This window comes from Aquarana catesbeiana, linkage group LG02 (assembly GCF_042186555.1).
Source record: "Aquarana catesbeiana isolate 2022-GZ linkage group LG02, ASM4218655v1, whole genome shotgun sequence".
NCBI lineage: Eukaryota > Metazoa > Chordata > Amphibia > Anura > Ranidae > Aquarana > Aquarana catesbeiana.
In genome coordinates this window covers 145,131,123-145,156,766 of record NC_133325.1, presented here as the reverse complement: position 1 = coordinate 145,156,766, position 25,644 = coordinate 145,131,123, and the positions used below count along the sequence as shown (strand labels likewise).

Genomic DNA, 25,644 nt, shown 5'->3' with positions numbered 1-25,644 from the left:
GTTGGCAAATTTCCTGGAAAACCTCTTTGTATAGGGACCATACCCCGGGCAGATCTGCTGGCGGCTGAGATAATCTGCCTTCCAGTTCTCTACTCCTGGGATACGGACTGCCGATATCATTGGCACATGTCCCTCTGCCCAGGCTAGTATGTAGTTCACCTCCTTCAGAGCTGAATGACTCCTGGTACCATCTTGGTTTATATAGGCCACTGCCGTGGCATTGTCGGATTGAACCCTGATTGGGCAGTCCTGAAGCTCCACTGTCCAGGACCGCAGGGGCAAGGCGTACTGCCGGTAATTCTAGGACATTGATGGGCAGGCTCTGCTCTGTCCCTGACCATTTCCCGTGAGCTGAGAGCCCGCCTAGGGTCGCTCCCCAGCCTGACTGGCATCTGTAGTCAGAACTCTCCAAGTTACCAGGAGAAAGGATTTTCCCTTTCGCAGATTCTGATCCTGCAACTAGTTTAGGCTTAAGCATGCCTGAGGATAAGCACATTGGATAATCCAGGGCTTTTCTTCCTGTTCCAAGCCGACAAGATGTCTTTTTGTAAAGGACTGGAATGGAACTGGGCATAGGGCAGTGCCTCGAAGGATACCATACTCCCTAGAAGACTCATACAGAGCCAAATGGAGGGTTGTCTGGTGTCCCTTACCTGACGCACCTGATCCTTCAGGGCACAGTCCAGCCTAAGCTTTTCAAATACCTCACTGTGTATATTATGCTCTGTTCTAGAGCCTGTACTGAGTGATCTGAGCTAGAGGTCATCCAGATACCCAAGCACCAGGATCCCTTGGACCCTTAAAAGACCCAGTACTGGTGCTAGGACTTTTGTAAACACTCGGGGAGCTATAGCAAACCCGAACGGTAGAGCCACAAACTGAAAGTGACGTTCCTCTACTGCAAAATGTAGGAACCTCTGCTGAGGCTGAAAGATAGGTACGTGCAAGTACACGGCCTTTATAACAATGGAGGCTAAAAAGTCTCCCCTCTGGAGTAAGGTTACTACTGAGCAGACAGACTCCATCCGAAAGGACTGTATTAATACAAAATGGGCCTTGTGTCCCCGTTTGGTTTCTAAACTGTCAACAGGTTTGAGAAAAACGCTGTGCCTCTTTCAAATACAGGAACCTCTACAATCACTCTGATGCACAAGATGTAGTGCCTGAAAAATACGTTTTTTGGAGGATCCGAGGGAAATCTCCAGCGTGTAACCGCAAGATATAATTGAGGTGACCCACTCGTTCTGAATTGTGTTCCAAATGTCCACAAAGTGCAGCAGCATTCCCCCCACCCGCTGGAGTGGGGGCTTCCGTCAAAAAGGAGGGCTTGGTGCTGGGTTTAGAAGAATTTTGGACCCAGGGCTTTTTCTGGCCCTAGCACCCTTTTTGTGGCGGAACCGCCCTGACGCTGAGACATTTGAGGAAGCAGTCCCTGGGTTTTTAAACGAGGGACGTTAAGTGCTTTTCTTCACAGGAAGTAGAGAACTCTTCCCTGCGGAAATCTTTCGGATATATTTGTCCAAGTGATCACCGAATAAACGTTCCCCATGAAACCAGCCAATAACTTTTTACAAGGAAGCTTGGCTGACCGGTTCTTAAGCCATAAAAGTCTGCGAATATGTACAGACAAGAGAGCCAGACGAGAAGTCCGTTGTATTGAATACTTTAAAGCAAAACACAGCGCTCAAGGAATATTTGTCTTACTTTCAGGCAGATCATCCTCCTGGTTAGGCCTATCAGGCTGTTTGACCTGATCCTTTACGGACTGGTAAATACCAATTTGCTGCTATTCAGCCAGCTGGTACCAAACAGCTGGCTGAATAGCTGAACTGGCTAAAGAAAAGGAAGCTTAATAATTCCAATTTTTCATCAACAGGGTCTTTGAAGCCCTGTGCGTTATCTAGCGCAGTGGTCATCAACCCTGCCCACTAGAAGGCCAGGTTTGCAAGACAACTGAAATACATCACAGTTGATATAATTTGCTGCTCAGTGATTGCAGTATTTTAGTCCGCATCTCCCCAAGGTAACACATAAAACCTGGCCTGTTAGTGGGCCCTGAGGACAGGGAAGACCACTGATCTAGCGGACAAGTTAAGTTCTTGTTTAAAGAAGGGACTGCTGCATCTATGGCTCGCATGCTCCATTTTTTAATGAACTTTTATATACATGGGATATAAAAAGGGAGGAGGCAAAAAAGTCCTGTCAGGATGTTCCCAATCAGCATACACCACCTGTTCCACCAAGGGGTGTAGCGGGAAAGTCTGTGCGACCAGAAAAGGTCTCAGGTCCCAAAGAGGACCAGGGGGCCTCAGTCACCTTTGCAAGTGGCAACTTAAAGGCAGAACGAACCATTTCGGTCAGGATCAAAAGCCTATGCGACAGAGGCAGACATCAACTGGATATCTTGTCCAGATTGCTCAGAAGCGGACTCATCTGCTGTGCGCTCCACCGAATCCTGAGCTTTAAGCTCTTCTCCCAGCCTCAACCCATTCCTACTCCCGACTAGGAGACTCCTTGGAGGGAGGATCTGTCACGCTTCCTGACACCCTGTGGGATGGAGGCAATCATACTGGCAATCCTGTGCTCTAACCGGGCTAGGCCTGAGGACAGTTCATCCTTAGTGATAAAGGGTGAAGCAGCAACATTGACTGTGGGCACGATACCATAGGCGCAGCGGCTCAGATTGCCCGGGAGCCTCTGGTCTTTCAGGGTATACAATACTAGCGACACGACTAGGTTCATCAGGAACTACTGATGACATAGGTGTGCCCTTCCCTATGGTGTTAGTCCCACTCCTCTTTGGAAGATATGCAATGTCGCAAATACTTGGGTGTAGTTAAAACACCTCAGAAGGGAGACCCTTTAATAGGGCTCACCTAGCCCCTTTGCAACAATCTTGCTAAGCACAGCTTAAATAAGCTGGGTGTGCGCCGTAACATTCTATGCATGTGTGCACGGTCCCCGCGAGCGCGACTATTTGTGGACAGATAAAGGCTACAGCGCGCGTGTGTGAGTGTGGGGGATCCGCACTCCATGGCCGCTAAACTGATTGCTGAGCCCAGCGGCGCTCTTGCGAATGCATGTGCGCCATGGCTAACCAAGGCGAAATGGTGCACTGTCGTGCGCCACCATACAGGTAAAAAAAACAGCCAGACAAGCAAAAAGAAGGTACACTTCGCAAACACCAGCAGCTAGCCCAGAACTCCCCTGTATGGTCCCCGCACACAGGTGTCCAGCCTTTAGCTAGCTTGACTGATTGTTACAATCACTGGGACACCCCACAATAATAAAATAAAGGGGTTTCACTTGCCGTCCAGGCGCAGAGCCACTTAAAAGCTAAGGGCCCAATCTTCACCCTTCACGGTGGGTTCCTGTCATTTGGTAACCCAGTCCTTGAAGGTTCGGGTTACCCTTTCATGTTTAGGGTCCACTCCATTGGACCTGTACAGCACCCTGCAGGAAATGCCTTAGCGCTGTAGCGTCCAGGATTTCCACTCCGGAGACCTGGAGCTCAGAGAGAACAAACTGCCATCCACCTTGCAGACACTGGTAAAAACCTAAAAGTACTTCCTGTATGGAAGGAGTTATATAGGGGATCACTTCCTGTCTGAAGACCTTTAGTCTAGAAGTGTCCGTTCACCTAATGTAGTACAACCCAGCAGGTAATGAATATTAGCCTGACTGTGTCCCATGATGTATGAAAAAGAAAGTTAGCTCAATTTGTATAATGTGAAAAATTATGGAATGCCAAGTAAATAGATACGCAACATGTCAGGCTTTGAAATTGGGAAGTTTACACAACCTTGCGTGCATAGGCTCCACAGCTGTCATACTGGTGGGTTCTTCCACTGGAGACCTTCACCAGCATCAAAATCACATGCAAATCATAGTAAAATGCTGCTTTACCCTATGGGCTTCACATTCTCATTGGCCAAGACACTGAAGAAGCTTGGACCCCTTTCACACTGGGGCGGTGCGGGTGTTACCGGTAAAGCAGCACTGGTTTCAGCTGAGCTTTTCTGCCGCTAGCGGGGCGCTTTTAGGGGGTTAAAAGCGCCCCGCTAGCGGCAGAAAAGCCAAAGAAAGGGTCAATAGCTCCCGTGTTGCGGCGATGCCCATTCATGTCAATGGGAGGGCATTTTGGGAAACGGTGTATACACTTTTCCCATCCTGCAAGCTCACCTCCCCAGTGTGAAAGCACTCAGGCTTCCACACTGGGAAAGCTTAAGGAGGTGCTTTTCAGGTGCTATTTTTAGCGCTAAAACGCCTGAAAAGCGCCCCAGTGTGAAAGGGGGTCTTTAAAGTTGTAAACCTCAGACATGGTATATGAACAACGCATTTCTCTATAGTGTGTACTTGTCAATTAAGAGCACTAAGGTCCCTTTCACACGTGCAGACTGTTAGTTTCATCAGTTCAGTCACGTTTTTTCCAAAGAAAAAACTAATTCGGTTTACATCAGTTTTTCTATCAGTTTTTTTTAACACCTGTTAGCTGGAGTCCTTAACTACTTGAGTCCTAGGACTCTGTTCCAAAAAACGGGTGTCGACGGAAGTGGATGTAAACAGACGATCATCCGTTTAAAACAATTTTTCCAGAGAGATGCATTGACTGTTTCCTCTATTAACAAATGGATGAAAAATAGACAAAAGGCTTGCATGTGTGAATGGGGCTTAAGTGTATAATTTCTGCTGCTTCGTTACTCTATCAGCATGAGTGACTTCTGAAACTTCCTGACACCAAGAGAAAGATGGTGACAGGGGAGGGGGACCTCCAACAGATAGCCTCAGCTGTATTACAGTGAGCTGTATGGAGGGGGTGTATCCCTTCTATCCAATCAGCTCAGTTGTCCTCACTGAGCTTTGCAGAGTAACTTCTGCTCTCCACGCCTTCTTTCGGAACTCTTAAACAAGCTGTAAGTTCTACACTTTGAACAGATGAAGACTGCAGATAAACACAAATTATGGATGATTTGTTTTATCTCTGTGCATCACCTGAGTCCAGGCCCTTCACTGGGTATAAGGGTTCACAACCACTGCTAGCAAGGGAGCAGCCAAAGTGACCACTCTGCTCTGACAAGCAAAGGAATGCAGCCATATGAGGCGGTAGAGTGTTACTCTTCAAAATGCTGGCCCTCAGCAACAGCATCCTTATGCCCAACTGCAAGAAATGCGAAAATCCTCCCTTGCATTGGGACTCCCCCTGCACGTTAGCTGCTCGCTTGGTCAAGAGGAGAGGAGAAACACTTCACAAACCTGATCCTCTGCTACCTGGGCAGACAGCATTCTCATGTGCTCTGGTGATAGACTGTCTCTTGGCATTATCACATCCAATGCAGGGCTATGGACCCGGCATTGGTCTTGATGTCAGGACCTTAAGACTGGAGTATTGGGGGGAGAAGACACAGAAAGAACCAGCCTGACAGCACAGAGGAGAGGATCAGTTAAGTAGATCTTTTCTACGTCACCTAGACCAATACGAGCAACTAACCCTTGTGTTGATGCTGACCCACTTGCAATGAATCATTTTTATGTTTCCTGGAGCAGGGTTTAAGGCTAGGCTTGCACATGTCCGGCTGTGGTTTTGTTCAGATTCAGGTGCAAATTTTTACTTGAAGTCGCACCTGAACCGGACCCAAAATCGCACAGAACTCTTCAAAAATGGACTGCGGCCGCCCCAGATATGTGAACCGGCTCCATTGAAAGTAGGTCCAGTTCACGTTATGCAAATCGGATGCGATTCAAAATGCACAAGTTTGCGTATATGTGAACCGAGCCTTAAAGAGGGGTTCCCATAAAAAAAAAAAAAAAAAAAAAAAAAAAAAAAAAAAAAAAAAAAATTTCAGCAGCTACAAATACTCCAGCTGCTGACTTAATCGGACACTTACCTGTCCCAGGGTCTAGCGATGCGGGGGATTGCAGCCCCGCTCATCCCCTCCTTCGTTCGGCAGCGCTGGCATTTTAACTGTGGGCGCCCGGCTGTGGCTTCACAATCGGGCAGCCACTGCGCATGCGCAAGCCGCGCCGCAATCATCTAGGACCGGGCACGTGTCCCAGATGATAGACAAGAGGGAGGGTGGAGATGCGATCTCCCTTCCTGCGCTAAGGGAAGTGATGTCAGGAGCCCAGGCACCGAAGGAGGCAGACTACGAGGGACCCCCTAGCAACAGCCATTTAGAGGAGAGAAAAAAAAAATGTTTTTTTTTTTTTTTTTTTAAACACATTACCAGTTTTTTTGTTTTTTTTGGGGGGGTGGAACTCCACTTTAATGCAACATGGCCTTTATACAATACTGAGAATGTATTCTTTTAGATCCCCAGAAGCTCAAAGGTTACCTCTTCCAGTTTATCAATTATCATTGAAAAGGCTTTGAAGATGGCATTTGTTGGACCAGCTAAGGTGATAATTCTTTCTGGGCAATTGCCTTCTGAGATGTTAATACGAGCCCCACTCTAGAGAAGGAGAAAAAAAAAAATTATAAAATGGAAAACAGTTGGCATGCATTGAAGTATTGACCTTCCTGGCACAGGAGGCAGTTACATAACAGGAAGTCTTATTTGCTTAATATACATCACTTGACAATTGATAAAAATCTCAATAAATGAAGGGGATATTCTTTAATGAACTTGATGCACTAAACTGACAAGGTCCAAACAAAACCTTGTGGAATCCAAGCAATGGCTTGAAAGGGCAACAGCTCATGTCCTTTGACATTCTACAGTGCTCTCTAGATTAGCAATCCGGCTGGCTTCCAACACTCACTTCTTTGGCTACATTTTAAGTTTTGTGTCGTACATTTAGGATGACCTTTAAAAAGGTTTTAGCGCAGCACTATGTAGGAGGAAAAAAAAAAAAAAAAGCACTGAAAAATAAGCCAAAAATTCAGCAGCAAAGCAGACTAGTGCCTTCGTCCAGAATGTGGTCTTGTCCAGCCCACCACCTATCCAGGCTGCAGGAGCTGGCTAAACTGTAGCAAGCAATTATATGGCATGTAATTACACCTGCAGATAAAAAGGACTGTTAAGTGACTGATCAGGTTTTCAAGTGTATGTGTTAAAGGCAAGCAAGTGAAGAGGGATCCGTATCAGACAATTACTAAATGGCCAACTGCCTTACAAGTTCATAGCTAGATGTTAGGATGTTACCTGCTCTTGCATGCCCCTGAAGAGGATTAATACAGCTCACTTTTGTCATGATAGAGAAGCCATTACATTTACTATAATACACAAGAGTCGAAAACCATAACAAAAAGTAAAAGAATAAAGGACTGACCTCTTCACGCATCTTTTTAACAGACTCTCCTTTCTTTCCAATGATGCTACCGACTTCCTAAGTGGGAAAAAAATAAATAAATGTTGTCGTTTTTGTTGAAGTTTAAGAATCTTGCGTCAAAACAGAATATATAGGACGAAAAAAAAACCCCACACACTACCTCCCCCCTAAACACAATCCAGTTCATAACTCAGTGGCCATGATGTTCACAAAGTTATCTTCAACCGTGTAATAGAGGTACTCACCCTAACAAACTGACAGTCTTAAAAGGATCCCCTTAAAAGCAACAATCCTCCTTCCCACCACATTCTCCTAACAAACTTTGCATTGCTGCTATAATGTATTTTAGGGCTAGTTCACACCACTTGCATTGTGGGAAACGCAAGTTTCCAGTACCGCATGGAAATGTGCTGACCTCTTTAGATGCACGCAGGTGCCATTAATTGCATCTCTATGCCTCTAGCAATCGGGTGCATTTGCTGCCACCAAAATGCATGGTACCACTGTACCATGGTTTAGCATGGGGAGGATTTTAAACATTTTGCGCATGCTTTTTTGCTTGTCCATGAAATTAATATGCTACTAGGAATGCACAAAAATGGCACACTGAGAAGCACCTATATAGTGTGAATGAGCCCTCAAAGTGCCAAGCTGGGATGGTTAGATGCATATTATACCAACTGGTAAGATGGACAGTACCTGTAAATTGAATCCAACAGGTTGCACCCTAAACGGGTTTGGAAGGTCCCTTCATGGGGATCAGATGCCATGCAAAGAGAAATCATTCAAGCAGCCCTGATAAAGACTCCAGTCCACAATGCTCTGCATGCAAGCAAATCTGTAGGCCATTTCAAAGGTGGAATCCATAAGCGCAGTTACCACAGGTGAATAGGAAAATGGAGCAGTGATCACTGTCCTGTGTTCAAGACCAGCCCCCTCAGTTAGAATCACTCCCTAGGACACACTTAACCCCTTGACTGCCCCCTAGTGGTTAACCCCTCACTGCCAGTGTCATTTACACAGTAATCAATGCATTTTTAATCACACTGATTGCTGTATAAACAATGGTCCCAAAAATGTGTCAAAAATGTCCGATGTGTCCGCCATAATGTCACAGTCCTGATCAAAATCGCCGCAATTAAAAATAAAAAAAATGCTATAAAACTATCCCATTTTGTAGACGCTATAAATTTTGTACAAACCAATATATGCCTATTGCGATTTTTTTTTTTTAACAAAAATATGTAGAAGAATACATATCTGCCTAAACTGAGGGAAAAAAAAAATTGTTTTATATATTTTTGGGGGATATTTACTATAGCAAAAAGTAAAAAAAATCTGCGGTTTTTCAAAATTGACGTTTTGTTCATAGCGCAAAAAATAACAGAGGAGATCAAATACCACCAAAAGCTCTATTTGTGGGGGGGGGGGGGTGTCAATTTTGTTTGGGTACAGCGTTGCACGACTGCGTTATTGTCAGTTAGAGACACAATGGCGAATCGTAAAAAATGCTCTTGTCTTTGGGCAGCCAAATGGTCCGGGGCTGAAGTGGTTAATAAATGCATCTACTTTTTAATTCGGCTTCAGCAGTTAAAGTTTTAGTGAAACCCCAAGGGATTGGGTTTCCCCATCAACAGGGCACTTGCCATATTTATTAGACATACAAGCTTTTAGGCGTGTCTAAAATCTTTTAGGAGCTTTTACAAGCATCATGCTCTTGGGCATTAATTCATTTAATTGGCCAGAATTTACACAGGCCATTGAAATGAATTAATGCACAAGCATTTAGCAACTTTTAGTAGCATCAAGCGGTTTTTCCTGCCCAAACTTTGCTCCTAGATGCACAGGCAGGGTTTTTTTTGACTGCCTCTCATACCTCTAACGCTAAATGCTTCTAAAAGCCATAGCATGCATGGACACTAGAGCTGCACGATTCTGTAAAAAATGAGAATCATAATTTTTTTGCTTAGAAGATCTTGATTCTCGACATAAGATCTTTCACATGCAAAAAAATTGGGTTAATTTTACCGTTTAGTTTTTTGGTTTTGTTTCTGGAAGTGTATCCTCTCCCCCCCCCCCCCAAAAAAAATTGTTTGAAGGACCACTGCGCAAATAGTGTCACAAAATATTGCAACTACTGCCATTTTATTCTCTAGGGTCTCTGCTAATAAAATTATATACAATGTTTGGGGGTTCAAAGTAATTTTCTAGCACAAAATACTGATTTAACTTGTAAGCAACAAGTGTCAGAAAAAGGCTTAAAGTGATTGTAAAGTTTTGTTTTTTTTTTAAAGACAAACACGTTATACTTGCCTCCTCTGTGCAGTTAGTTTTGCACAGAGCAGCCCGGATCCTCCTCTTCAAGTCTCTTCGCTGCTCCTGGCCCCTTCCTCCTATCAAGTGTTCTCACAGCCAGAAGCTTACTATGGGGGCACCCATAGTCACAGCTCTGTGTATCCATTCAGACACAGAGCCTCGACCCAGCCCCCTTTCTCCCAATTGACTGACATTGACAGCTGCGGGAGCCAATGGCACCGCTGTTGTGTCTTAGCCAATCCAAATGAGAGACCCGGATGGCAAAGACCCACGTGGACATCGCTTGACAGAGATGGGTCACAGGTAAGTAATTAGGGGGTGCTGGGGAGGCTGCTACACAGGTTTTTTATCTTTATGCATAGAATGCATGAAGATAAAAAAAAATCCCTTCTGCCTTTACAACACCTTTTACCTTTAAGTCTCCATGCACACTGGCTTAAAAAAACACTGCTTCTACAGGAGTGGTGTTCTGCCTGTAGAAACAGCCACATTAGGATGTTTACAGGCACATTGAGTTCAACGTTTAGAGGCAGGAAAAAAACCTTCTGGTTTGCGTTTCTGATTGGAGCTCACTGGCAGAAAAAAAAACCTAAAACCCTTCTAAACTCGTCTAGATTTTGTACAAAAAAAATGCTCTATATAAGCGTTTTTTTACTCCCAACAGAAGAGACGTCTGCATGGAGCCCAAGTGGTTTAACCTGACATCATTTACAGAGCGAAGATCATCCCTTTGATCTAAGGTTGCATTCACGTTTCATTTTCAGGCAGAAAGTCGCGCAATTATGCCCGCTTTTTTGCTGATATTTCGCACAGGTCACCAATGTAAAAAGCAGAAAAACGCTGGAATCTGCCCAAAAAGAAGCACATGTACTTTGACTTCAGGCTACAAAAGGCTCAGATGTGAACAGAGGCCATTTAAATGAATGGGATTTTGCTTGTTGGGCGCTTTTCAAGCGTATATTGATAAACATTTGCCGGATGGTTGTTTTTTGTTTGACAGCTGTGAGTAAGCAGAGAACAGCTCTGCACTTGTTACATGAATTGTGGAAATGCCAGATTAAAATTGTGAGGGGGGGTCAAGTAGAGATCGCAATTTAATGATTCACACAGCTCTAATGGACACAAAACATGGAGGCATTTTTATTGTGTAAAAAAAAAAAAAAAAACCCACACCAAACTGCTAAAAAGAGCAGCAAAGATGCCCCTCCCTGTGTAAATTAGGCCCAAAGGTTTTTTGTTTTAAAACTATATACTTACCTTCTCTGTGCAATGGTTTTGCACAAAGCGGCCTTGATCCTCTTTTTGAGCAATGCCTGCCGGCAGTGCTGGCTCCTCCCCCCTGCCAAGTTCCCCCAATAGCAAACCTCTTGCTCTCAAGCCACACTCCTGGACATTGTCCATACACAGAGTGTGACTTGGCCCTGCCCCTCATTTCTGAGCCAAGAAGAGACCTGGCAGAGGAGCCACTGCTGTATTGCACTTTGCTGGATTTAGTGTAGGCTCAAGTTTTTTACCTTATATATAAAGAAAAAAAACAAACACATTCTGCCCTTGGAACCACTTTAAGGTTACTTCTAGGATACCAGGCTTAAATCAGATGTCAGGATCTTACAAGCTGAACCAAACCGGAGAGGCATAATAGTGGCTTTTAGAGCCAAAAGTACCATCATAGAAAGCCTGAAGGGATTCATTTTATACATTAAAACCATAAATACTCACGTATACCAGTAGTTTAGAAATTAGAATCACACTTGCCTTTCCATGCATCAGGAGTCTGATGGTGAGGGTAACATTCAGGCCTCCTTCAATAACACCGGTGTCCATAGTGAAACTAGTTCTGTTAGATCAGGGCAATAGTCAGAAGATGTAAAGGTAGTCTTTGGTCACAAGATAAGACAAGACTGTAAGAAAAACAAATAAGAAAAAAGTAAGCAAACGTAGAAAAAAAAAAAAAAGAAAAAGAAAAAAAAAAAATACTAAAATTTATACACTTGCAAGACACAGTAAGCTATGAATGACCATCATTGCACATGGTCATTACAATAACAGACAAACCTACTTGGCAGAATTTAATACAATTCAAGGCTCAAATTTCATTATAACCTATGGATCATAGGAATGCTGGATGTGCTGCATTGGCACTGAGTTTAAAGTCTGAGCACAATTGCCTTCACAGGTTTACAGAAACAAAACTTTCCTCTCCTTCAAATGCACATTTCTATTCCCATCAAATCAGTTTACATGACAGGATTATGGATTCAGGATTCCTGGCAGCTCCACATGTAATTGCTGCAGTCATGTCTCCACCTTCCCACTTTTTTTAAACCAACTTTTTTTTTATGAAGAAAATAATTGAATTAAAAAAAGATTGACGTGGCACAAAGACACAGAAAATATACATCTAACAAACTCCTGTCCATACAAATCTGAGAGGGGTATACGTCACAGGTCTTCAAAAGCTTAACCATGGTTATCAAAAACTAGACATCAACCACACAGCAAGCCCATGTTTTCTGAAATTTTGTAGGGCAGTTTCCACCCATATATCAATCAATTTGTAGATCACTGCCAATGGCTTCATTTTGCGAAGAAGCAGAAGAGGAAGCAGAGACAAGACATTTACTGGAGTCAGATCTTTCGGAGAAGCTAAAAGTAGAGTGAAGTCGCTAATCACAGTATGGAGAAAAAAAAACTTACACAATATGTTGGAATTTTAGTTCCCTGGCTGTCATGCCAACAGCTTCAATACCATTTACCAGCAACAAGGCATTTCAGCAGTTCCACCTTCACTTGTTGTCAAACAGCTAGATTATCAGCATTTTACGGTCAACAATGGCAGCCTACATGTTCCTCACACTACAGGCTGCCTCAATAACAATGCTGGCCATGTGCTCATATGGTTAAAAAGTACACAATCATTTTCTCCCCACCTACTTATTGCACCTTTAGGTTTGTCCCTCTCACAAAAGTAACCCATCCATCCCTCTCCTAGGTCCAAGGATATTAAAAGGATGTCATTCCATGTTGTGCTCATTCTACCTGCATTTTCCAATGCAGCTAGAGTTTGTCAACTGAATCTTCACCATATTAATGGTGGTATGCCATAACACATGCCATAAGTGATTGTAAAGGATTTTGTGTTTTTGTAAAGAGATTATGTGGTCAGATCAGAATGGGTATGGTGAACCTAAAGTTACTTCAAAGCAGCTGCAGGTTTTTTTGGTTTTTTTTTAAACCTTACTTAAAACATCAATAGGCATGGCTGGTGTGTAATCGTTTTTCAGATTTAATTTGACAGTTGTATTAAACAGAAGCACATGAAAGGATTTACGTACTACTTCTTAATTTGTGGATGAGGTTACCCACATACAAAGAAGTTAAACCCTTTAAGAGCATTTGATCCCGTCGACTATGCAGGCACACCACATGTAGCGCACAGATTTCAGACTATCCTCTTGAAAGAAAATCACACCACTTTTTAACGCCAGCACTGGAAGCTGCCCAGCTTCTAAGCCACTACAACGTTATTGAATACACAGTCACTTGATAACAGTGCATGAGTAAAATGTCAGTCACAAGATCCGTTTAGTACAAAAAGATCAGAGGATAAGGGTTGCTATAGGTTAAAGCCCTCATCAATGCCCTATCATTTGGAACTAGCACTGGATGAAATGAGCCACATCTATATTAAAGAAAAACAGTAAGCACCATAGCACTAAACAAGCTATAAACCTACAATACAAAAATTAAAGGGGTTGTAAAGGTGTTTTTTTTTTTTTTTAAAAATAACAAACATGTCATACTTACCTTCACTGTGCAGCTCGTTCTGCACAGAGTGGCCCCGAACCTGGTCTTCTGGGGTCCCTCGGCGGCTGTCTCAGCTCCTCCCCGCAAGCATTTACCACCTTCATGCGAGCTCTCTCGCACGGTGGTGAGTGCTTGCGGGCGCGCTCCCGTGATACAGCCGGCGGCTATAGCCGCTCGCTGTATCACTCGGCCCCGCCCCCCGGCGCGCCGCGTCATCGGATGTGATTGACAGCAGCGCGAGCCAATGGCTGCGCTGCTTTCAATCCATCCACTGCAGCCAATCAGCGGCCAGGGTGAGCGGAGGAACAGATGTCGGGAACGCGAAGCTGACTTTCGAGGCGTCAGGTAAGTAAAACGGGGGGGCTGGGGGCGGCGGTTCTGTCAGAAGTTTTTTCACCTTAATGCATAGAATGCATTAAGGTGAAAAAACTTTTACCTTTACAACCCCTTTAATGCCTACACATTAGAAGTCTAGCTAGCATCCCTGGAGACCAAAATCTCAAGAGATCTGTGGCATTCCCATTTTAAAGTGCCTGTTATGGTTTAAGGTTATTTACCTTCATGCACTCTATGCATGAAGGAAAAAAAAAAACATTGTGTGTTCTGCATTTGGGGTATCATTAGGAACATGGACACCTGCAGCAGATCGCGCACCCAGTGCAATTTGAACGCAGTGTGGAGAATGCACACAGACCACCACATTCTGATGTGCATGAGCCCTAAAACAAAGGTAACAAGAAATCATATTAAGACGAGAAAGAAAACAAAGTGTTACTAAACCCAGTAATATGAAGATTATTCATCTGCGCCCCCCCCCCCCCCCCCCAATGTATAAATCTTTACATTAAAATACTGCCACTATATACCTTTTTAGATCTGTATAGCATGGTTACATGATAAACTCCAATTTCTCCAGTGCTGAGAGATCAGGAAGGAGATTTTCACTTCAACCTGTATACATGCCCACGTGTGATGTCAATATCATGTGACCTGGCTATCTGTGAACAAGCATATGTTCTCTCCAGCATAAGACACAACTGAGCATGTGCAGGTCGGCTACTCTGCCTGTGTTAGCTGGCCTTGCCCAGATAGGCAGTGCAGGTTGGGGAGGATCTATGCATACAGGATAAAACAGCCTTTTTACACAAAGCAGAGGATTAACCCCTTAAAGCGGAGTTCAAACATCAAATCAATTTTTTTTTCTAAAATTCTTAAGTTAATATAATGTAAATGTGCAAATCAATTGTTTTCTCCAAGTTACCCCTTGATGTCTGGTTTCGTATATAAAAATAACATGTATAATCTGTTCCTGGCAGTTGTCATCTTGCCTGTGGGCATGTGAAGCCCACAAGCAGACAGTTGCGGGATACAGTGATGCTGAGCTACCAGCATGCACCACCCATTCCCACGCATTATGTACACGTCGCAGCGCCGTAAGCCTCTGACATTGCCATCACAATGGGCGGAGTCATCGGAAGTGCCCACCCCGCTGTGATGGCAACGAAGATAAACAAAAGCACATAGGTGATACGCCTTCAAGACGTGCTGGCGTCATCGCGTCACTTCTGGTTTCGGAAGATCGCGATAATTAGAGGCGGCTAGCCACACTGACTCCTGGGAAGATTGATTCATAGCTCCCAGGAGACTGCACTGCCGGATACGACGGCGATAATCGCAGGAGGCTGACACAGGAAACGCCACAAAGTCTAAAAATGTAACCCTTAAGAAAAAAAATAAAAAATTATTGCCATTTGACAATGTATGTTATGCCAGCTTGGTAATAAGGTGAACTTCGGAAATTGTGTGGAACTCAGCTTTAAAGGGGTTGTAAAGGTAAAAATTTTTTCACCTTAATGCATTATATGCATTAAGGTGAAAAAACTTGACAATACCGCCGCCCCCAGCCCCCCCCGTTTTACTTACCTGACGCCTCGAATCTCCGCTGCTCGTTCTCGTCATCTCCATTGCAGCTCAGCCTGGTCGCTGATTGGCTGCAGTGGATGGATTGAAAGCAGCGCAGCCATTGGCTCGCGCTGCTGTCAATCACATCCGATGACGCGGCGCGCCGGGGCCGAGTGATACAGCGAGCGGCTATAGCCGCCGGCTGTATCACGGGAGCGCGCCCGCAAGCACTCACCACCATGCGAGGGAGCTCGCATTAAGGTGGTTAATGCTTGCGGGGAGGAGCTGAAACAGCCGCCGAGGGACCCCAGAAGACCAGGTTCGGGGCCACTCTGTGCAGAACGAGCTGCACAGTGAAGGTAAGTATAACATGTTTGTTATTTTTTTTAAAAAAAAAATTTTACCTTTACAACCCCTTTAAGTGTTCCACAGTGAGTATAACAAGCATGCTATGCTGCATATACAGACTGATTTGACTATTGTGGATTTAGTAACACTCGAAAGTGATTGTAAAGTCTTGTTAAAAAAAAAAAAATCATGTTATACTTACCTCCTCTGTGCAGCGGTTTTGGACAGAGCGGTTCCTCTCTATCAAGTGCCCCCTCAGCCAGCAGCTCTCTATGGGGGCACCCAAGTCAAAGCCCAGGTATCCATTCATACACAGAGCCCAACCTGGCCTCACCCCCTCTCCCAATTGGCTGACTGCCGCAGGAGCCAATGGCGCCACTGCTGTGTCTCAGCCAATCAGGAGGAGTGTCCCGGATGGCTTAGACACTCGTGGACAATGCTGGAGAGAGAAGGGGCTCGGGTAAGCAATTGGTGGGTGCTGGGGAGGCTGCTACACGCAGGTTTTTTTTATCTTAATGCATTGAATGCATTAAGATGAAGGTTTTTTCTACAACTCCTTTAACCTAATTCTCAGCACAGAATGTTCAGAATTACTACAAAGTAGCAGATTACATTCCACAGGAGCACTGCTGACAAGAGAAACAGAGCAAGCTTTGTTTGCTGCTGCATAGCAGTATAATTAGGAGGCACAACATACAAAAATCAGATCCAATTAAAAGAACTTTTTAGCTAAGAGTGAAAGTTTCAGGCTCCATGCACACTGGACATTAAACATTATAAAAACGCCAGTAGCTTTGCGAGTCTCAACGTTTTTGCAATAGCGTTTAAGAAATTTTTTTTTTCACGGATCAAAAACGTGGTGAGCCACGTTTGAGCGTTTATCAACGTTTTTAGTGGACAGAAAAACAGCTCCTGAACGCGATTTTAAATCGTTCAAACAGCCCATAAACGCCAAGGCTGATAAACGTCCATGTGTACATGGACACATAGGATAACAGAGGGGAATTTATGGGCCGTTACATCCCCAAACAAAAAAACTGTCCGTTTGAGTTTGTGTGCATGGAGCCTTATCAAGATTTACCGTTAATATGTACTGCAGAGGGAAGGTCAACAGGAGAGTCTTGGGGTAAATGTAAAAAAAAATTGTAGAATCAAATGCTTTGCCATAGACTGGCCAGATAAATTAATCTAGGTCAATGTTTTACAAGGATCACTAATGAGTGTACTCTGTACATATCGAAAAGTTATTATATTAAAATGGGGTTCCTAGGAGCCCACACAACCAGATCTTCCATTGGCAGCTTCATTAGGATGGTATAGGTTTATATAGAGCAAGTGTATCCATTGTGCATATACCTATGAAGGAAAAAAGGAAACTAAAGGCTGCCGCCATATTAGAACTGGTTTCATTGAAAGTAAATAAGTCACCAGGTATAGTGTGTAATTACTCCTATTGCAGATAAATGTCCCATTCTGGCCAAAATATTACATTCCCCCTCCCTCCCATCCTGAGAGGTTGTTACCTGGTAAAGGAAGTTGTACTCACCTAGGTCTGCCATCTAGATTCCATCGCAGGGGCCATTCCAAAATAAGAGGATAACTAATCCAGCAATGCAGATGCACCCATCACTCCTCCTTGCACTGAAAACTCTTCTTTTCTGGATCCTACGAGAACCCCCCAAAAATGGAGCCTTCCTCGTGCAAAAAATAAGGGAAGAGGACTCAGGACTGCAGCTTCACATGATCACAGTTCTAAGCAAGAAGGGCATTTTTAATCCAGTTACCAGAGGGGGCGAGGGACAGGAGGGGTTGACATTATCCTAGAGATGGACTTAGGGCTAGTTCAAACCATAAATGGCACAGAACACACTGAAAGGGCAGAAATCATGCCACAAAGCATCTAAATTAGTGAATGTACTACTTTTTTTTAAAAAAAGCACAGCAATCTGCTCGCATGGTACTACTATACCATGCAGGGAAATGCACTGCGTTTACAGCCTACACTTGGGGTGCTGTTAACCACTTTAAGGCCCCTTTCACACTGGGGCGGTAGGGGGCGTCGTCGGTAAAACAGCGCTATTTTTAGCGCTTTTACCGTGGTATTCGGCCGCTAGCGGTTTTAACCCCCCGCTGTCGGATGAAAAAGGGTTAAAATCCCTCGTATAGCGCGGCTGTAGCCGCGGTATTACCGCGGTATAGCCGCGCTGTCCCATTGATTTCAATGGGCAGGAGCGGTTTAGGAGCGGTGAATACACCGCTCCTTCACCGCTCCAAAGATGCGGCTGACAGGAGATTTTTTCTTCTCCTGCCAGGGCTTTCACACTGAACAGCGAAGGCTGTTTAGGGGCGGTTTGCAGGAGCTATTTTTAGTGCAATAACGCCTGCAAACCGCCCCAGTATGAAAGGGGCCCAAGAGCAGGCCTATAATTTTTTTTGCTAGAAAATTACTCAGAACCCCCAAACATTATATATTTTTTTTCTAACCCCCAGAGAATGAAATGGCAGTCGTTGCAATAATTTTTCACACTGTATTTGTGCAGTGGTCCTACAAGCACACTTTTTTTGGAAAATATACACTTTTGAATTAAAAAATAAAACAGTAAAGTTAACCCTTTTTTTTAGATTGTGAAAGATGTTACACTGAGTAAATTGACACCCAACATGTCACACTTCAAAATTGCGCCCACTCGTGGAATAGCGACAAACATTTATCCTTAAAAATCTCCATATGCGACGTTTAAATTCTACAGGTTACATGTTTTGAATTAGAGGAGGTCTAGGGCTAGAATTATTGCTCTCGCTGAACCGATCGCAGCGATACCTCACATGTGTGGTCTGAACAGTTTTCATACGCGGGAGCTACTCACGTATGCAGTCACTTCTGCACGTGAGCTCGGCGGGACGGGGCACATTAAATTTTTATCATTTACTTTACTTTTAATACGGTTCTTTTAAAAAAAAATTAAAAAAAAAAAAAGTCAACATCCCTTGTAATGGAACAAAAGCATGACAGGAACTCTTAAGATCTGAGGTGGATTTGCACAGAGCAGCCCAGATCCTCCTCTTCTCGGGTCCCTTTTCACTTCTCCTGGCCCCTCCCTCCTGTGGAGTGCCCCCACAGCAAGCAGCTTGCTATGAGGGCACCAGAGCTGATTCACAGCTGCCTGTGTCCATTCAGGCACAGAGCCCCGCCCCCCCTCTCCCCTGATTGGCTGACTGACTGCCGCAGGAGTCAATGGCACCACTTCTGTGTCTCAGCCAATCAGGAGCGCCTCGGATGGCCAAGGCACAGGTAAGTTTTAAGGGGTGCTGGAGGGCGGCTGTTGCACACAGGTTTCTTATCTTGATGCATTAAGGAAAACCTTCTGCCTTTACAACTACTTTAAGTTAACATGTTCTGGAGTGAACTGGCCCTTAAAGTAATACTAAACATTTTTCTTCTATATTTGTAAATGCATCAGTATTTACAAATGTAGCACAATTAAAGCGGTAGTTAAGTCCTGGAAGAACCCCCCGCAAATTAATGGCATAATGTGCTAGTATGCATCACCACATACTAGTACATTATGAAAGACTTACCACTGATCAGTCTTCCATCTTTATCTGGTCTTCCTTTGGGGTTCGTGGGTCCTGACCATTTGCATGGCCATGGTGAGATGACATCACTCCTGCGCATGTGCACGGGTGAGGCACAGTGCTCTTGATTGATGGCACATTCAGTATGCCCTCAACTCAGAGTGCACTGCGCATTCATTATTGACACCCCCAGCTACAACACATGTGAATACCTCCCAAACAGTGTACATTTAGGGGATATTCATTCTACCTACAGGCAAGCCTTATAAGCTTACCTGTAGGTAATAGTGACAAAGTGACGCTTACTCCTGCTTTAATACTCATCCAGAAACACTCTTTAAAGCTGCAAGCACAGCCTCTGGGTCCCTATATGCCACTTTCCTCAACTTTTAGTCACCTCTACATTCAAAATCAAGACCACATGTCCCAAATAGACAAAGTGCCCCTGAGCAAGCTGCTTTAAATAAAGGGGCAGCAAGGGAGTCTTACTCTCCATCTGCTTGTGCCTATTGGTTCAAGCAGCTTATTCACATCAGCCATTATTCCCAGGGGTTTGCATGAAAGGATGACTCCAGCAAGACCCTGCAGGACCCTACAAGCCAAGGAGGCCCCCCCCCCCCCCCCCAAAATGAAAGTACAGACCAGCATTTTGGGGAAGTAAAGGAGGGAAATCTTGCCCACAGCATCTAATATAGGGAAAAAAATGTAAGTTAAATATCGCTACTAAAGTACCCACCATATCTTTCACACAAATCAAACCGCCTAACATCCTGGAAACCAAAATCTGGTCACAAGTTATATGTAAAACTGAATTTTCAGCCGAGGCCATGATTTGCCCTGAACTCAAAGAACACACCTCTGTCAGCATGTGCTATAAAGAAGCATGCCCCCGGCACTGTGCCTTGGCTCAAATGGAGGTTGAGATTCACAAAAAATCTTAGGCAAAAAAAAAAATTCTATAGGTGAATGTATAAACTAAGGATTCTCTGACAAAACTTACAACTGGTCATCCAACAGGCAACATAGTGATGTAAAATTAATTACATCCTAGCAATTAGTGCCAGTTTAGAAGGTGCTCTGGAAATAGCCTGTGACAACTTAAGCCTGGACACGAGCCAAAACTGCAGGCGCCACCTATTACCCTTGAACTGCAAGTCCATGTGCAGACCGACATCAACATGACAATGTCAGGAGCATAATCTAAGTTTGAGGAGGCAATCACAGAAGGTACTCAAGGGGTTGGTCAGCTTGGCATAGCATCAACTACTCAAATGAATGTTAAAGCTGAACTCTGGGAAACTGGAAAAGTCCTCCCTTGCAGTGACTTGCCCCCACACTGCAAGGAATAACTGCTTGTTTACTCTAAGATTTTTACTTTCCTGATCCAGTGGCAGACAGGACTGGCTCTCGGCACACTTACGTCTAATGCAGGGCTATGGACACTGCACCAATCTTGATATCAGAGGAAATTAGATCATGGGAATGCAGGGGAGAAAATGCTGAGGGGGCCGGTCTAGCAGTAGAAAGGCACCTGTGGGAGCAGAGATCAGGTAAGCAATACTGCTTTAGGCTTCATTCACACAAGCACATGTGCATTTCCTGAATCAATGCAGGTATTTGCTGGAGCTAGCAGAAGAGCCTGTTTAAAATATGTGCATAAAGCAATCACGTTTAGATACAAGTCTTCTAAGTATCTGCACGTCTATGGCCCCAAACACAGCTGTGTCCTACTTTTCTAAATTCAGTGCACATTTTAGTTTGTAGACAGCTGTGAGCAGCCCTCATTGATTCCTATAGTATATGTATTTAGATACATCCAAAACTATACAATGTGTTTTGGATACCTATAGAAACAAGCAGTTAAAGTATGTTGACCTTCAGGAACACGTTTTAGGGTGAAACCGTACCATTTATTTTTTGAAAAGGTAAACTTATCCTTTAAAGTAAAAGACAAAAAAACTTTAAACGCAGGTCTAAGTCATAATGTACCACTAGGCACTGGATACTAGGCATTATGACACTTGTCAAATGGAGCCCTCTAGCGCTGCAGAGTCACCACTCCCAGGCACTTCCATCTTTGTCCAGTTATACTTCCAGGTACTGTCTCCTTGGCTGCTTAATTAACCTTTCTGTGATGTCACATCACCATGGCACATAGCCACATAAATGTGGTCTGATCTATGCGGATCAGATCACATTACCCGCTGACAGGCAGGGGTTGGGCATTTATGATAGGAGAGAACACTAGGGTCTCTTGTTCCACAACCCTTGCCAGTCAGCATTTTTTTGTAAAAATGAGTTCAATATCGCTTTAACTAGTGCACAGCCTCACTGCAAAAGGCGTTTTAGGTTTCCCGGAGTTCAGCTTTAAACTCCCTATTGGTATTATCTTCACATTCATCACAAGACATGTGGCTGAAGTAAACACACTGGCTCTGACATATCTGCATACACGGACTTGCTACAGGTGTTGATACAGATCCAGGTAAAGAATACACACAACATGTACAGGACATACAACATAACAGCCATGTGGACTACAATATCACACTGAAGGACGGGTCCAAAAAAAAAAACCTGGATGTGACCAGAGCCAGAAGCTCTATTTTAGGGACCCCAAGATCAGTGCACAACACTCATCTGGGCCCCAATTTCTGCACCCCCGATCACAAGGAGAATGTGACAGATGACCTTGAAGGGCCAGTTGCTGTGGACATAATTTACTGATGTTTATACTCAGGATTATGTTGAAAGATCCTGACTAAGGCTCCGTTCACACTTGCATGACTCCAAAGATGCACAATTTCCAGTGCGACATGTCCAGAGAGTGTAAAGTCGGATCAAAGTAGGGCAGGCACCGATCTGAACGGGGTCCAGTGAAAAGAACAGGCTGCGACTTATGTCCAAAGTTACATGATAAATTGCACAAGGGTTAATGGAGCCTAAAATGTTCCGTAAAGACCTTGTGTAAACATAAATAAAACTCTCCTTCACTGTCAGTGTTGCAGTATACATGCATAAAGATAAACATTTATGCACGCAAAATCTTGAATTTTTGTTTCACATTCTGTACTCCTTGCTGTATTTGGCAATTTTCACACTTGTGCATAATCACCCGTTTTTCCCACCAGCAAAACAAAACGTGCTGCTCTTTAGCAGATGTGCTGGGGTGCCATTAAGGCTGTATAAAACCCAAACATATTTCGGCTTACCAATTCCTAGATGTGATGGTTGCATTAGTTAATTTTTAGGCTCTCCCCCCTTATTTTCACCCGATTTGACCAGCACATCTGTTTTTCAACAGGAAACTGTCATGTAGGTGTACCAGTTAGAAGGTAATACATTTCTGTAACGGCTTAAAGAGGAGCTCTAGGCTTCGTCAGAAAAAAATAAATAAAACTCAGCAGCTACAAATACTGCAGCTGCTAACTTAATTTTAGGACGCTTACCTGTCCAGGCATCCCGTGGTGTCCTCACCCAAGCCTTTTTTTCAATTGGCTATTGGCACCAACATCTTGACTAAGGGCTCCAGAGCCAGTGTTCTACTGCGTTACGCTGAATGGGCTCACTGCAGGGGAAAAGAGGGCGAATTTCTAACTGAGCAGAAGTGGGGGAAGGTACCTGTTAAAACCAGGTACCCCCCAAAAAGGTGCCAAATGTGGCAGCGGAAGGGGGGGGGGGGGGGACGGACACAAGTAGAGCATCCCCTTTTTGGTGGAGCTCCGTTTTGAGTGAGGTGAAGTTTGGCTTCAATTTGTTAGTGTATCTAAATCTGCCAATACATCCAACACACCCCCTCCCCCCCACTGACCATCCACAGTATAGGTACTCTAACACAGAAGGTGTTTTACTAACCAGATCACCAGGTAAAAACAGAGGGGTGAAAAAAAAGAAAACTGATGCATCCACCACATCTGATTGGCAAGCTGCAATACATGGCATTTTTAGTTTTGGGATACACTGCTTTAATTCTTAAAGGCACGCACATCAATAAACGCAGTGCGTTTTTATGTGCATAAAACAGTATGGTGTTGCCATGCAGCCATTTTTTTTTCAAAGGTGTTGGGGACTTCTCAGTCCAATAAATGGGCAGATGTGGCCACACCGATGCCGGACCCCACATCCAGATTAAGGGTGGGTGACCCCACAACGGACGGGACCGGCAAGCCCGGGTGGGTGACCCAACAACGGACGGGACCGGCAGCCCGGGTGGGTGACCCAACAACGGACGGGACCGGCAGCCCGGGTGTGTGATCCCACAACGGACGGGACCGGCAGCCCGGGTGTGTGATCCCACAACGGACGGGACCGGCAGCCCGGGTGTGTGATCCCACAACGGACGGGACCGGCAGCCCGGGTGTGTGATCCCACAACGGACGGGACCGGCAGCCCGGGTGTGTGATCCCACAACGGACGGGACCGGCAGCCCGGGTGTGTGATCCCACAACGGACGGGACCGGCAGCCCGGGTGTGTGATCCCACAACGGACGGGACCGGCAGCCCGGGTGTGTGATCCCACAACGGACGGGACCGGCAGCCCGGGTGTGTGATCCCACAACGGACGGGACCGGCAGCCCGGGTGTGTGATCCCACAACGGACGGGACCGGCAGCCCGGGTGTGTGATCCCACAACGGACGGGACCAGCAGCCCAGGTGTGTGATCCCACAACGGACGGGACCAGCAGCCCCGGTGTGTGATCCCACAACGGACGGGACCAGCAGCCCAGGTGTGTGATCCCACAACGGACGGGACCAGCAGCCCAGGTGTGTGATCCCACAACGGACGGGACCAGCAGCCCAGGTGTGTGATCCCACAACGGACGGGACCGGCAGCCCAGGTGTGTGATCCCACAACGGACGGGACCGGCAGCCCAGGTGTGTGATCCCACAACGGACGGGACCGGCAGCCCAGGTGTGTGATCATACATCCACAGGTCACACAATGTGACAGCCATGTGGAGTACATCATCACCACACACCCCCCAGGTGCGGAGGACAGGTCCTCGGATAATGGGTGTGCCCAGAGCCATGTGTTGTGAGATCCCCGGGATCTGTACACAGCAGTCATCGAGTCCCCCCCAGGAGGCGGCGACCTTGCATTGTACTCCGGGCTGTGTGTGTGTGAGGAGAGGCCTTGTTTACATGTCCCCGATCCTCCCCCAGGAGCAGGCAGGAGCCGGCGTGTGACCTCCATTGGCAGGCCTGAGGCCGGTCACGTGGTGTGGCCCTGTCCTGGGAAGGGTTAAGGTGGAGCGGCCATGGAGGGGGGGAGTAGTGCGGTCCCCTCACATGGCCGGCCCGAGGCCTATGAGCCCCGCCGCTGTCCTGACAACAAAGCCGGGAAGGGAGTGGATATGGAGCGATGCTTACCTTCACACTGGACGAGGTGGAGAGAGGGCAAGAGCGGGACGGAGACCGGGGAGGGAAGGGAGAAGGGGGGGAGGAAAAACAAGGGAGGAATGGGGAGGAAGGAACGATCCGGAGGCGAAGGGGGCCCCGGGGAGGGAGGGAAGGAGAGAGCCGGGCGGGCGAGGAATGGCGACGGCGGGAGGGGCTGGCGGGAGCTGCGGCTTCTGCTGCTGCCTCTGCTGCTCTGGGAGGGGGGAGGGAAGGAGGCGCGCACTGCTATCAACCCGCCCTCACCGGAAGTCAACGCTTCTCGCCGCCAGCCGCCAGGGGGCGCTCCAGGGGAAGCCATTTATGAACATGGCGTGAATATGAATATCAGATATCAGACAAGCAAAAAAAAAATCGCTGGAGTCACAATCGTAGTGTTGAGCTGGCGGTTTGGTATGCTCGGCTTGGGGAGAAACTAACGTCTCAAAGCCTAACATCAATGCGGCGGGTCATGTGTATTACTGCGTGCAGCGGCGCCATCTTTCTACACCCTTCTAAGGAGTCGCCTGGTGTACGGCGTGCTCCTGCGTGATATCTGCGAGTACCAAGATGGAGATCTCGGCGCGTGACGTTCTTTTTATTAGGCTCTTTCTTTAGCTAATTATTGGAAATGAGGAGACTGTCCTTCTATTATGTCAAATGTTTATGCTCATGGTGGCTCTAAAATGCAGCAAAGAGTCTTCTGTCCATGAAACCATGACGGCGGATTACTAAGATGGCTGGTGGGAAGAGCTTAGGCAGGCTGGGTTGTCTTGAGTGAAACAAAATGGCCGCGGGAGCACTTCCGGTGTCAGCTGATGGTCATTGTCCTACGCTGCAAGATGGTTGATAGCTAGCTAGTTGGTGCTTTTAAAGTAAACTAGTAGGCTTATTTGAGTGTTACTAACCTTCCCTACTGAATGTAAATTTCCTGGCACTCCTCTTCACTCTTGTTTATACTTTGTTACTGACATAGGACAAGCATGGAGATCACAACTCTAATGGGTTGGTTCACCTTTTACTAAAAATAAGGGGTGCCAGTATATACAA

General features: G+C 45.6%; 1 protein-coding gene across 8 annotated transcripts in view; it reads right to left on the bottom strand.

Annotated features, from left to right (window-relative positions):
• PCBP2 (poly(rC) binding protein 2) overlaps nt 1-24,841 on the bottom strand; it is a 52,214-nt gene extending 27,373 nt beyond the window's left edge. For 4 of the 8 annotated variants that reach the window (XM_073613590.1, XM_073613592.1, XM_073613593.1 and 1 more), the window contains exons 1-4: nt 24,589-24,841; nt 11,337-11,486; nt 7,270-7,322; nt 6,333-6,449 (exon numbers count right to left, since the gene is read on the bottom strand). In XM_073613590.1, coding sequence (XP_073469691.1) covers nt 6,333-6,449; nt 7,270-7,322; nt 11,337-11,409 — 243 coding nt within the window. In that variant the 5' untranslated portion in view covers nt 11,410-11,486; nt 24,589-24,841. Of the gene's footprint in view, nt 1-6,332; nt 6,450-7,269; nt 7,323-11,336; nt 11,487-22,667; nt 22,787-24,588 lie in introns of all 8 variants that reach the window. The other 4 variants (XR_012241508.1, XM_073613596.1, XM_073613597.1 and 1 more) reach the window with 2 other exon arrangements.
• Between the last annotated feature and the right edge of the window lie 803 nt (nt 24,842-25,644).